Below are 13,789 nucleotides of genomic sequence, written 5' to 3'. Positions count from 1 at the left end.
AAATTTGTTCTTAATAAGTTAATCTATGAAGGAACCTACTTGTTTGCTCCAAAAGCCCTTCAAGGCCTGGCCAGTAGTGAGGTAAAAATGAAGCTGATAGGAAATTTGGAACGAGTATTTAATTCTACTAGAAATTCCTGTTGTAGATATGGCTGGCATAAAGTGACTGTACTGGATCTCATCACAGTTATAAAACAGAGGGTATGTGCTTTTTTTCTTGAATTAATTCATCACCAAAACTCACATTAACTTATACCTACAGCTTTCAAACATCTAAACTCTGCAGACCAAAGCAACGCTCATAATTTTGTCACAACAGGCCCCTGTGCAGGCAATGTATAAAACCCGTCCTTCGCTTCTTTGTACAACCATTGTCCAAAATGGACACAGATGACAAAGCGCTTCTTTTTATTGCTTTGTGTTGTAAGTGAAACAGGAATCTAATGCATTACGGTTTATCAGGAAAAAATGCTAAGACAAACTATATACCCTGGATATTTTTGGAAATATTTCATTACAGACTTGGAATTTAAGCTATGATGATACTGATGATATATTTGGAAATAAAAGCTCATTACATCTGTTTTCACCACAGGAGTAGAGACCACATCCTGGTGAAATGTCGTATGACTAATTTAATTTTTACAAGTGACTACTTAATTGCAATTTCTAAATAGTTTTCCATGATGGTATGCTATGCAATAGCTGTTTCTTGGTTAAGTTTGTGGGTTACATGCATTGTTTCTTGGTTATGCTTATGTTAATTCAGGATTAGGGGATGGGTAAGACAGAGGGGATGCTTATCTGCTAAGTGGAAAAGGATATCTACTCTCTGATGATTTCTTCTGATTAAGAAATCATTTCCAAGTTTCTATCAAAAATAAGAAGAGCAATTGCAAAGCAGGGAGCAGCTATTAGCCTGGGAAGTGAGATAAGCCCGGATTTCCAGTTATGTTCCAATTCCGTTTCCTGGGGTCCACTTCATTCTCGTGGAGACCTTCCAAATGGTGCATTTTGTGATAGTGCAACCCAAAAGCACTCCCTTTCCAGCCAGACTGGAAGATTGCCTGTGCATCTGCCTTCACCCTAAATGGTCTCTCTCCTAACAAATTGCGTTTTCTTTTATAGTCCCATCCCAGGTCACTGGGCTTTATGATTAGGAGGGGTGTAGATCTGGCGATTTGAGGGACATCTTTGAACTTCATTGTATTTGTTGATGTGTGCTAATGTGGGATCCGCAGGCATAGTCAATATACGGTCCCTTTTCCCTTTACATCTCTTTCTAGAGTGTTCGAAGTGGAAGAGGAGACAAAGACACTTGCTGTGCAGGAGTGGTGGTGTAGTAGCTAATTTTTGTCTTTTGAGGTCGTTTGAGCTGAGGACAGGACTTTGAGCTTTCCCTAGGTGATTTTACTGTTGTGTGTGTGTGTGTGTAACAGCTCTAAGTGATTCTCTCAGGTAATGCTAATGGAATTTGTCTATACATCATATTGTCCATGTTTATATGTCACAGAATATAGAACTGTATTAATACATAAGTTCAAAGGGATAAAGAAACAACTGATCGTAAATACATTTGCTGTTACTGAAACCAGTCAGAATTTTGCCCTCAGTGCAGTTGAAATGGAATAAAATCTTGAAAATGCTGTAAGCACTGTCTGGTAGAAATAAGTATGGCAAGGCAAGTCCAATCTCACTTTTCTGAATGTGCAGATCAGTGTTTAATTTTTTAAAAATAGATTTTCTCATGAAAGATTTAATCTTCTTAGATTCTGGTCACTCAGTAGAAATTCAGATGATTGCAAAATTTCTGGAGTGTGTTTTCTGATGACCACCAAAGTCAGTCTTGAAAGTGTACTGAGATTTGGCTAGATGCGTTTGGATTACAGGGATTCATTGGTTCAGGGAGGAAATGTTGGAGCCTGCAGAGGTTGTGTTTTCTGGGGCTGAGCAGGCGCGTTTTGGTTTTCCTCTTATCAAGAAGACTAAAGAAAAAAATTCACGGGTAGAGATCAGAAATTGTTATCTAGTAATTCTAGTCGAGAAGCAAGGGTTTTCAGAAAGCTTCCCACTCAGTATCACAAGGTTTGTAGTCATACATATATATCTATTTTGCAGCACTTCTTGATCATTAGGATCTGACTGATGTATATATAGTATTGTATACTTTGTATGCTTTCCACCATTTTTTCTTTTAAATTGAATGCAGAAAAGATTATTAGTCACAAATAACAGTGGCAAACTTAGGGAGTTTCCCATTGAGCTAAGCCAACCTAATGGCTCATTACTGCTGAAAAGTGATCCTGAAATCTTCCATCTCTTGTAGCACCAGCTCCGTCTTGCTAACTTCACTTGCCATTGGCCAGTAATAAAATCTGTGAGGGTACTAGAGATGCAGACAGTCTCTTTCAAGCAGCTGGTGTTCTTTCCGCCAAAATTTATTGTTTACATCACTACATAGGCTTACTGGGCAGGGGATGGTACTGCAACCTGGGAAGTGAATCAGGCTGAAACGCTTTGTTTTCCTTTCTTTTTTTTTGTTTTTTGTTTAAGTTTCTTACCTGTCTGCTGAAAAAGTATGGTTAAATAATAGGAAAATGATACTTCAGACTGTCATTGCAAAAAAAGAAAAAAAAAAGTAATTTTGCATTACAGATTACTTCAGTACTAGGTTGCATTCTGTCTTTTTAATTTTTTTTCTCTCTTATCTAGCATTTTAATGTCATGTCCGCAGCACCGAGGAATATTTTGTTTCTCATATTTAACCCTGCCTCTTAGTACCGTGGGCTTTTTCTTGCATACTGTAGAGTGTATGTATGCTATTTAGCATAGCTTTACCCTCTTCCTGCATTGGGAAAGCCAATTCAGGATGAAGTGAGTTAGTAATCCTTTGGGCATTCCGAAATCTCTGTGTGAGGTTAACAAGTAGAGATGCAGTGGGAACACGGGGAAGGGCTAGCTAGGATCTGCGGGGAGAGGCTGGTCCTCAACAGCAGCAGCCAAAATGTTTCTTTGCTGGGTAGTTTCTTAGGTTTTTATAAGCAATTATTAGCAGGTCTTTTTGGTTTTGGGGTATTTTTGACTTGCTCTGTGAGTTAGCTGTCAGTCAGGAGGAGCTTTCTTCAATAGAAGTGTTAAGGTATTTAATTGTTGCTAAAAGTAGCACAGTTATTTTTGAGGATTGATTTATTAAAGTTAGGAGTGCTTATTTTTACTACTGTTGTGGGTTTTATGTGTTTGCGCTGCTCTGCCAACTAAAATAAATGTCCATGCGTGTTTATTGGTTGCTGTAAAATACTTTCTGCACAGCAAACTGGAAAAAGGACAGTAAGTTGGTTAGTCTGAGAGGCCCTGTGACATGCTCAGCCGTGTTTGGTTCTCCTCTGACTTCCAGGTGAATTCCCCACTGCAAGTCTTCATGTGCCACAAGCACCAATGAGTGTAGATTTCAGCAAGTGGTGCTTATCCTGGGGACAGTCCCTGACGTTGGCACAGTGACAGCAAGACGATGGCCAGCAGGGCAGCTGAAGTACCCTGAGAATTGTGGGTGGCCGTGGAGGAGCCACAGGTAAAATGATGGCAGCTCAGGAGCAGCATCAGCGATACCTGTCGCCGCAGGAAGGACTTGAAGTTGACCTCCCCGACCAGCAAGTGGTGGTCTTTGCTCATCTTCTGCATCCCAAAATGTGGTGGTATTTACATCTTCATTCGAATGGCGGACAGCCTGGGGTGGCCACCAGCTGAAGGGTGTCGGTGGGAAGCGTGGAAACCTGTCTAGTAATTGTGTGAGATTTCAGTACCTTGTATCTCAGATGCCTCTCGGAATTCAAGGAGGAAATCAGTGTGAGTTTGTTTAGCTGCAGTGTACATAGTAACTAATGGTGATCTCGGGCAACCACCCACTACTGGGTGAGGTGAGACCAGTATTTTGGTCTGTCTGTCTGTCTTTCTTTCATTTTTTTTCCCCTCTCTGTTCTCACATAGTAATAATAAAGTCCTTGAAAGGTCAAACATAGAATCCTTGCTCGGGTCTCATAGCTATTATGGGCATAACAAGGGCCAGAATGGTCTCTAACCAAACAGTCACTAAGAAAATCTCTGTGAAGGTAAGCTGTGAAAAAATCAAACCAGGCTTTCCTGTGTCTCCTACAGCATGTGCCAGGACAGCTAAAGCAGGTTCTCCTGTGTTGTGAGAAAAACCCATTCACCACAGGCATCTTGAAGGCCACTGCTTTGAGGTCTCCTCCTTCCTTCTTGAGATGTTGCACAACTCAAGACGTAGGTTTTACCATATTGGGCAAAGCCATGGTTTGTTGTGTTTTGAGCCTCTGAGATGCAGGCTCTGGGTGAACTGGTCACTGTTTTGGCATCCCCAGCAGTGGAATGCGCGTGTGGATGATCGGATCACTCAGGAAGAGGAGAATTTACTGACATCCTTATCCACATTCCAGGGCATGCCTTTCATCTCCTCATCTGCACCACCATGCTGCGCGAAACAGTGGGCAATTAATGTTCCACCATTTGTAGGGACAAAGCTCAAGGGGCTCTGGCTGCTTCCATCCTTTGTAAAGTGGGCTGTGAATTCCTCTGAGTTTGGGTGTATGCGGTACCTGCACAGCCACAATGAAGTAGGTGATACAGCTAAGGAATGTTTCAGCGGTTGGGTACTCAGGCTAATGATGTGGGTTGGTTTTTTGTGGTTTGGTTTGTTGTTCTTTTTTTCCTCTATAGGATATTCAAGAATTTGCATTCACATTGTATGGCCTGTCCATGCTAGTGGAATATAAATGCCAAAAGACACGCATTGGATAGTCAAGAGTCATTGACATCTCAGCAGCAATGTGTTGATGTATATCACCTAAGGAAAGAACCTAAGATTATTTTTTTTCTGCTTCTTGGGGAAGGGGGGAGAGATGCTTAATCACACTTGGAAAATTCCCTTGGATGATAGCAGTAAGTCTAATAGATGACAGTATTCAGCTGTTAATTTGGTGTCTTACCATGTTATTCGCTTAAAAGAGATGGCTTGCCTTGTAAGCATCTGCTTAAAAACAATTACAATTTTATGGAGTGTTGTTTATTAAATATAGGGCACTCATTTGTTTCTCAAGAGCAATGATGCTTTATCGTGTTCGTTCTGAAGTGCCATGTGCAGTGCATCTGGTTCCCTTATATCCCATTTTAAGAATTACATGTTGATCAAGCTGTCTGTATGTGTGTAGGTATGTGCTATGTAGATAACTGACCTGATAATACAGATAAAATTTAAAGTCTTGAAAGTGGTTATTTTGATAATTGCAGGTATTAAAAGTTGGATGTATTAGAGTTCCTTATTTAAAGTTCAAACAGGTTATACAGGTGTGGTTTTTTTTTTAAATCAGCTTTTATTTCTTCTAAAAATATAAATAAGTCATAAATACCATCTCTCAAATATTTTAAAAGTATAAGTTATACAACAATTATTCTGGCTTCTGAAAATATTTTTTTTAATACATATTAAATAAGTTGATGTTCTGAAGAGTACCATTAGAAATGAAATAAAATAGGTCCTCTGTTTAAATTATTTCTAAATATTGAAAATATAAATAGGAAACATTAGAAACGAATAAATATTTTAAATACAATAAATAGGTTCCTGGAAGGAAATGAGAATATATATAAATGCAAACCATTGTTACTCTTTCTGGTTCTTAAAACAGAACAACACTGTCATCTGCCACATGACAGATTTGTAACAAAGGACTGTGCCTGAATTAAAACATTCAGGCACTGAAACTCCTGGTGTTTTTCAAATAGCGAACGGCCCTCACGGTTTTCTCCATAAACGAAGTAAAGTCTCGGAGGATGAGGTGGACAGTGATTTTCTCTATCCAGGTCTTATCGGACTTCAGCTTTGCGCGGAGCGACTCCTGGGTAGCTGGGTCGGGGATGATCACTTCATTGGGGTTTATCACCTGTGAAAAAGACAATATTGGGGTGCCCCGGTTAAAACATTGTAATGGAGCTTGTTGGAGAGCATCAGTTGATATGGAGAATATGTTCCCGACCAGCTGCGTATCCACCCTTTCTGTACCTCCCTGGGACGTGCGCCTCCCTACAGCTCTGCCTCTGCAGTGGGGTTTCTGGTACCTTGGCACCCGCTACGATCACAGCCGGAGAATCCGAGGGTCTCATCTGATCTATGCCATTCGTTCCGCTTTGAATGCAACATCTGGCATTGCGGTCCAACACGCTGCACTGATCAGATCAATACACCCCTCCTGCTACCTGCCCGCCCTGCGGTTACTTGGGAAGATGCTGAGCGTGATTTGTCCTAACCTGTACTGGCTGCTGCATCCTGAGTCATGAGTTAATTAGACAACATTGACGTACTCTCACATTTTGTAGCCTGACAGTTTCCAAAGATGTCAAACTTGTTTAGCTGCTTAATTCTTACTTTCCAGGCATTTAGGCATGTGGAAGACTAAGTGTCACCAACTTTCACTGGTGTGCAGGGTCCTCCTACCTGCGAGATGAGTAAAAGGAGTCGTGTACCTGATGCTGACTGACAGCGCCGGGCACCTCGTACCCAAGTGCCTTCTAAGAACTTGTCCCATGAAATGGGTAGGCAACTTACTCACCCAAATCTTGGAGGTGTTTTAGATGATTTGGGGTCTAGAAGCCTAACAATAAAGTATCTACTTCATCCTATTCCATTCTCTTCATCCTACTCCACTCTATGATTCTATGATCCTGGTTATGGGATCTACCCTTTAATAAGAGACAAGAGCATGTACACCTCCTTCTGGAACATCTTTTTTTCTTTTGTGAAATTCAGTAAGAAAAGAGTATTCTTTCTGTCCAGACTACTTGGAAGTGGATTCTGATGGCACGCTGGTAGATCCAACTCCTTGTTGCATGCTGTAAAAGTTTGTGTCTGGATATCCAGACAGGTATCGTGCTGATGGATCTACCTGACCACAAGTGACAGATTCTGTCCTTGCTCTCCTTGCCTTAAATAACAGATAGACTTCTCTCGTAAAGAAAAATTTCCAACCTGGAGATCAAGACTCCTCTTTTTCCTCAAAATCTCTGTAGTTTCTCTAAGTACAGGTTTTGCTTTTGACCGTTGTGTTTAATTCTGCCTGTTCCGATTACCTCAGTTTAATTTTCAAAAAAGGCTAATCTCCCCCGGTTATGAAACGAACTTTCTACAAACTAATATATCAAGTTGGAACAAGTATTCAGCTGCTGTCTTATGATGGGACTATTCTTCTTAGCTAGTACAGTGTGGAAAAAAAAAAAAAAGCAGTTCAGCTCCCTTTCACTTAAAGAATGTTGGACATAAATAAATGTGTTAGGAAAGGTACAGCAAACACACAATGGGCTTTTCAAACACCAAAAAACACCCTGAAGGAAATAATGCCTGGAGATTTCTGCAGTCCTTACTCACCTGGGTGGTTCTTACTCAGGCAAATAGTTTCCCTGATGACGATGTATTCATGTTCAGGGTTATTAACGTGAGTAAGAACTGCAGGAATGAAGTGAATTTTTGAAGTGCGGTCTTTCAAAGCTCTCCAAAACATAGGAAATGACTATCAGAAATGAACAGCATTTAGTTTACCGAATCCAAAGAGAATTGGGTGTTTGTAAAAAAGGAAGATTTGTTTTTTCATGCTGATTGCAAGCGAAAAGTGTGCTTTTCAATAGGCAGCACCTTTTATTTAGTCAAGTTATTAATTTATGTTCTGAATTTAACTGCCTTCCTTGATTTTTAAGCTGCTGCTATCTCAATATACTGTACAACTTAGCTTAAAAGTTTGTTTTGGAGAGTTTTAAAGATTAACATTATTATAAATGTATTTGCTTCTATTTATGTATCTTTTTTTTCCAAAAAAAAAAAAAAAGTTATTTCTACTTCTTGGGGGGTTGCAACATTAGAAGGTTTGGACCGAACTGCAGTTCTGCAACTAGGAACAAACTCACTGAGAAATATTTCTATCAGCCAGGCAGTATTAATGTATTTGTTCTTAAAACAGTATGACGCATTTAATTGTTGGTTTGGGAATTAGAAATGACAATGGAAAGTAGGAAGAAGAGTTGTTTCTTTAAGAAAAGTAAACAAAACCTTGTAAAACCTGTAAGTTAGTCATAAGGGGAAGCATCTGAGCCTAAGGAGCCATCACCTGTTTCCGCTGAGAGAAATGAAAGCGGGAAATGTCCATCTTCACATAGCGTCCCATTTCTCTGACTACACATCCATGGTAAGCCGTAACAATTATCGGAGTGAATTTAAAACCAACTCACCATCTGTCTTATGGTACGTGCCAGGTGCTCTGTACTGTAGCACAGCAATTCCACGTTTCCCTTTTCGCTAGTAAAAGTTTCTCGTACGTATTCAAGGTATGTCTGAAATGTGTAAAGCCCGCTGGAGATTTTCCTCAAGCATTTATCCTGAAATGAGAGGAAGGCGAGAAAGTCACTTACAGCTCAGCAATGCCTCGATCGCGACGGTGCGTGTCCAGCGCAGGTAAGCGGATGATGCTTATACAGAGCGTGGGGGTCTGTGCCGCCCCGAAGCCAGCTGGAGCCGGCACAAATCTTTAGGTCAACTTCTGCAGGTTTTTTTGGAGCAGGCAAAAAAAGTACCGCTGGGGCTTATTGCCCTAGGTATACGGGGTTAGAGAAGAAAGGAGAGCGGTTCCTTGCCTCATCGAAGCCGGCGAGCAGACACCCATCTTCCTCCGTCACCTTGGGGAGGTTGAGGTGGTTCTGGGCGAGCATTTCCATGCTGTTCTCGCAGACGGTGAACTTCTCGCACATCTGGGGAGAGACACCAAGAGCTTTCATCGCACCTCGCCCGGAGGCTGCCCCCTGACCCCGGGCCGGCTGTGAACGAGTGTACGACCACCCCTCAGCGCCCCCTCTCCCCCCCCCCCCCAGGGCCGCCCCGTAACCCACCTCCTCCTTCAGCTGGGCCGCCCGGGCGTGCAGCAGCCGGGCCAGCCGCAGGCTGTCGGGCAGCGCCGCCCGCCGCCCCGCCGCTTCCTCCAGCTCGGCCTCCCCCGAGGAGTCGGCGGCGGGCAGCGGGGCGGCGGCGGCCCGCGGCAGCAGCAGCAGGAGCAGCAGCAGCAGCAGCGGCAGGACGGCGGCGCGGAGGGCCGGCGGGCGGCGGCGGCGGGGGGGGGCTCGGTCGCGGTCGCAGTCGCAGCTTTGGGGAAACTTCATGGTGCGGCTCTTCGGCTGCGGCCCCGGCCCCTTCTCGTCGGTGAGGCTGGCGGGTTGAATGAGCTCCGGGCATCCCTGAACGTGTATTTATCGTGGGGGCTTCGAGATTATTCATGGCCCGGGAAAATCCGGGTTGAGAACCCGGGGGTGTGTGCGCGGCTCAGGGCGCCGGGCTTGACACAGCGCTCGCCCCGTCCGAGCGCGGCGGGATTGTGAAACGGAGCCGGGGGGGGGAGCCCGGGGGGGCGGGGGGGGGGAAGGGGGGGGGCGCCCAGCCGAGAGCGGCCGGCGACAGCATGAAGTCATCCGGCTCTGCACCGTAACTCCTTGAGAGCCGGGCTATCCCCCACCCCCCCCCCCCGCCCCCCTCCGCTCCGCCGCCGCCGGCTCACCTGCCCCCCTTCAACCCCCCCGGCACCGGGGTCCGGGGTCCCGCTGCCTCGGAGCCCGCCAGCTCCAAACGCACAGAAAGTCTCAGAAATCATACCTACCTACCTACCTATGTGTGTACATGCTTTACATATTTTCATGTATTTTATACGTTTTCATGTATTTTAATATTTTCACGTGTTTTAATGTTTTATAAATTCGGTGTTATGCGTATTTATCTCCATATTTTAGCTCTTTTAATTATTTATATACGTGAAACTAAATGCGCACGTTTAGGGGCTGGGTGTGTGTAAGCCCTAAATTGCCCCACGCCCTGTGAACTCCCGTCTGGAAATACACCACGTCCATACGCTTTAAATGCACAGGGAATGGGCCAAAGCCAGCTCCTACAGCTCCAGCAGGAGGGTGGCTGCAGGAAATGCCACAAAGTTCCCTGCCTGCCGCCTTATCTCTTTCTGCCTACCTGGGAGGTGTTCGTGGGGGGAATTTTCACCTTTCACAGAGGGACTCTCTACCCGGGGCAAGTGTCCCCGTTTGGCTCAATCATGTAGAGCGTGGACTGAGTCAAATTGTGCAAGGCACGCTGACATTGAACTTTTGGAATGTCTTGAACTGAGTTCTTTTTAAATGAAACCGGTGCTGTTTTCTCATGTAAGGAAGGCCAGAGAAAGACCTGATTCGGCTTCGGGAAGTGCCAACAGGAGGGCGCAGAGCGGGAAGAATAGAACATGGGGCATAAGAGAGATGATAGAGACACAATACAGTGACTGAACTTGGGTCATTTGGACTCTCCCTTTAAAAAAAACAGGTACTACTAATTCATTTTCTAAGAACAGCCTGGATAGAGAGCCTCAGGAAAGAAACAGGGTACTACTGTTTTTTTATTTGATGTCCTGTTCTGCCAGTAGTGGAAAGGCAGCGGCAGTAATTTTGCCCAGTGGAGAGAGATCAACGCTGAAACGAAAGTGCGAGAGAGTGGTTTCCATCAGCAGCAATCGGTCTCAGCCCAGTTCCCTGAGCGCAGCACAGGGGAGCCGTAGAAGTAATCTCCTGTAACGTTAGCTCTCCCTCACCAGGTCTGTGGCATGAGGCATAAGAATAAAGCATACCACTAACGGTATGTTTGACTAGTATCAAATTAAAGCATCCTGTTGCAAGGTGCCAAAGGATTAAAACAGCCAGCCCAGATGAGCTCAGTTCTCCAGACAAGCCCGGTATTTGCCTTCTGATAACCATCAGGGGCAGATACAGCAGGGTCGGGAACTCCTGGGAGCACGTGGACGTACATGTCTCGGAGAAGGATTTCCTTCCACTGCCAGCGGGCTCATGGGCTGTTCGCTACAGACAGTCAAACTTTTCCTCACCCAAGTGAAAATACCGACTATTCCTAAAATCGCCAGAGCTTGGTAGAAGACTGCATATCTTTAATAATGCCTTTTTCAGCAGGCATTCTGTTAGTCTTGTTTGTAGCTCTGTAATTTTTCATTTTGTAGCCTTATTTTGTGAGTTGTCTTTTTCTCCTTGTGTTGTGAGAATGTTTGTTCCTTAGCAATTTCCAGAGAACCTTTTTGTGCTGAACATTGTTATACAGGGATCAGTCTTGCTGAGGTGTGTAGTTACATCTTCACATCTTCAGAGTGAAATGAAAGCAAATTTCAACTGCCGTTCCTCATCTAAAAGTCTCTAAGCCTTCAGTTATTGTCTCCTTTTGCATTTTTTTTTTTACTCTTTTACATGATTGTCCGTGTGACTTTTCATAAGTACAAAGTATACTTACACGCCCCAGTGGAAGTTGCTCATTAATGCCTTAGAAACTCAGTTTGATAATCTGGGACAAAGCGTAGCATTCAAGGGAAGGAGGAACTCAAATTTACACAATAGCATTAAAATACTTCTGCTATCACTCTGCACGGCTTTGTGTGGAAAACCACTTTTTTAATTGGTGCTGCACATAAAAGAAATACTTTGCGCTGCTCTATCTGTAATAATGGTTAAAGTTTGGGGAGGGCTTAAATGGGGTCAATTAATCCACACTGTACTACACTGAGTTACACTGATTCATCAGTGGCCACATTGTTCAAAATCTGGTAAACTCTGAACAAGCAGCACTTGCTCATGAGTGAGCTACAGGTCAGGAGATTTGCCTGTTGGTACTTTAAAATGTCTAAGTAGTATTACTGAGACTCTTAGGTATAATTTCTCCATACAGAGGAATTTCTTTCCGGTATGGCATCTTTGTAATACTGCAGGTTACTGCTCTTGTATGCTTTTATTGCTATAGTTCTTCATTTCACTGTACAGGTCCTTTTTTTCTTGTCATTTATGCTAGAAGCCAGGTGGCTGCATCCTGATGTACAAAACTTACCTAAGGTGGGATTTCAGTAATTCTCAGTGTTTATCCAACTTTTTCTTCTGTCTGAGCAATGAGCCTTACTACTGTACATTTCCGTGGGAGCAGAGGAGCCAGTTCTGAATGTTGTAAGAGAATCTCTCCTCTCAGACTGTCCACACGTGAAAATTACTCCCTGTTACAGTCGAGGGTGAGTTATAGCCAGGGAGCCGATCCAGGATCATCCCGTGTGTCAAACTCTGTTTTCTAGGATCAGCGTGGGTCTCACAGACCCGCTCCAGAACAGGTTCTCTTTCTTCTAGAATTGCTCTGCCTGGGCGCAAGCCCGTGCCACTTTTCCTCCTGATAACCCAGGAGATCTGCAGACGGGAGGCTGTTTTCAGGAGAGGTGGGTGACACCAGCATGGAAACGCTACTGCTGCTGAAGAATTCAGCAATCTGCAGAGCTGTCACGGTCAAAGCTTGTCACCCCTCTTCTGTCAGCCATCAGGCACATGTCTGCAAGGAGCCCCACCTGGGCTGAAGGTAAAACCCCAGTGCTGCTGGCAGCACCAGGAGACCTTGCTTGCCGAATGCTGCGAGTCAACTAAAGGACTATATAAATGGCATTCCTAGATGGAAAAATAAGGTCTTTTAATAAAGTAAGAGAATTACTAGGGCTGCAGTATCTTCTACTGTGATTTATTTGTGTGTTTGGTTTGGCTGTTTTTTCTTCCTAATAATCTCCACTATTCTACAGTAGTAATACAAACCACTAATGTTTATTTGGAGAATACAGCTTCAGATTGTGCTGTTGATAATAGGAGAAGCAATACAACTAAAAATGTGGTGTTCTTCTGTAAAAGTGTTAGTTTGTGTGTGGAAGAAAACATCAATTTTTGGTAGACCATTCAAGTGGGATCCTGATAACGACTAAACAAATAGATTCCAAATGTCTTGAGTGAGGTGAAAAGCTGATGTCCAGTTCCCCTAACATATTTTTGGTTTAATGCCTCAACGCTTGCAATGAGGGATCTTGAGTTCCTACAGATCTTGTAAGAAATGGAGATGAGTTCTTTGTAGTCCATCGAGATGTCAACACTTCAACCATTCCAGAGCTCATTTATTTTAAGAATCTCGATATTGAGCATGCACTGACATTACAGGGTCTGTAAATGTTTATGTGCTTCTCCTCTACATTTTGATGGTACAAAGCATTAGTAGTATCAACTTCAACAGTCTCCATCAAATATCCCAAGCTTCAAAAACTGTTTTTTTTTTTTCTTTGCCCGTGCATTTTCAAATGAACGGTCACCACGGGCTCTGCCGAGAGCTTGAATGCGTCGGTGTCAAACCAAGCTGCCCTGTGCTGTATTTAAAGTGAACAGGTTGAACAGGCCATTAATATCCTGTGTTCGTGTTTCTCATAAGCAAACATTGCTTTGGGGAGCTGCGTGTCACCGAGGAGCGCTGGTACACTGGACTAACGGCCCTTTGCTTTTGCCGCTTTGCAAGTTCTTTGGTTCTCTGTTGGTTGTTTGCCAGGGAACTGCAGAGTTGTTTGGGGATTTTTTGGTGAAAAACTCTGTGGATTGCTCATTTTTCTTCCCTAAAGGCAGACTTGCATAATTTTTAAACAAGACTAGGATGTGTAGTAACAGACTTAAATGATTTACTTGAGTATATTACGTGCAAATACCATGAATTTCCATGCCTTAAGCTAAATCAGAAGTTTAGAGGAAAAAATTCTTAGTTAGCTTTGAATGATGTCCTGATTTTCAGCCTTATCTTCTCAGTCTCGAGAAGAGAAATCATGCCATGGTCTCCTCTAGTCAACTTCCAGGCTGGCGGCTATGCAGTCCT

The 13,789-nt window shown here is 43.5% G+C and overlaps 1 protein-coding gene across 1 annotated transcript; it reads right to left on the bottom strand.

Moving 5' to 3' along the window:
* Positions 1-5,422: 5,422 nt before the first annotated feature.
* IL6 (interleukin 6) lies at positions 5,423-9,333 on the bottom strand. The gene is made up of 4 exons (XM_074574834.1): positions 8,941-9,333; positions 8,689-8,802; positions 8,287-8,433; positions 5,423-5,954 (listed from the first exon to the last, which is right to left on the bottom strand). Exons 1-4 carry the CDS (start codon positions 9,205-9,207, stop codon positions 5,763-5,765), a joined length of 720 nt encoding a protein of 239 aa, XP_074430935.1. The 5' UTR covers positions 9,208-9,333; the 3' UTR covers positions 5,423-5,762.
* Positions 9,334-13,789: the final 4,456 nt, after the last annotated feature.

The sequence above is a fragment of the Larus michahellis genome, chromosome 2 (assembly GCF_964199755.1).
Source record: "Larus michahellis chromosome 2, bLarMic1.1, whole genome shotgun sequence".
In the NCBI taxonomy this organism is placed as follows: Eukaryota; Metazoa; Chordata; class Aves; order Charadriiformes; family Laridae; genus Larus; species Larus michahellis.
Note: the sequence above shows the minus strand (reverse complement) of the source record. Positions and strands in the feature narration are given on the sequence as shown.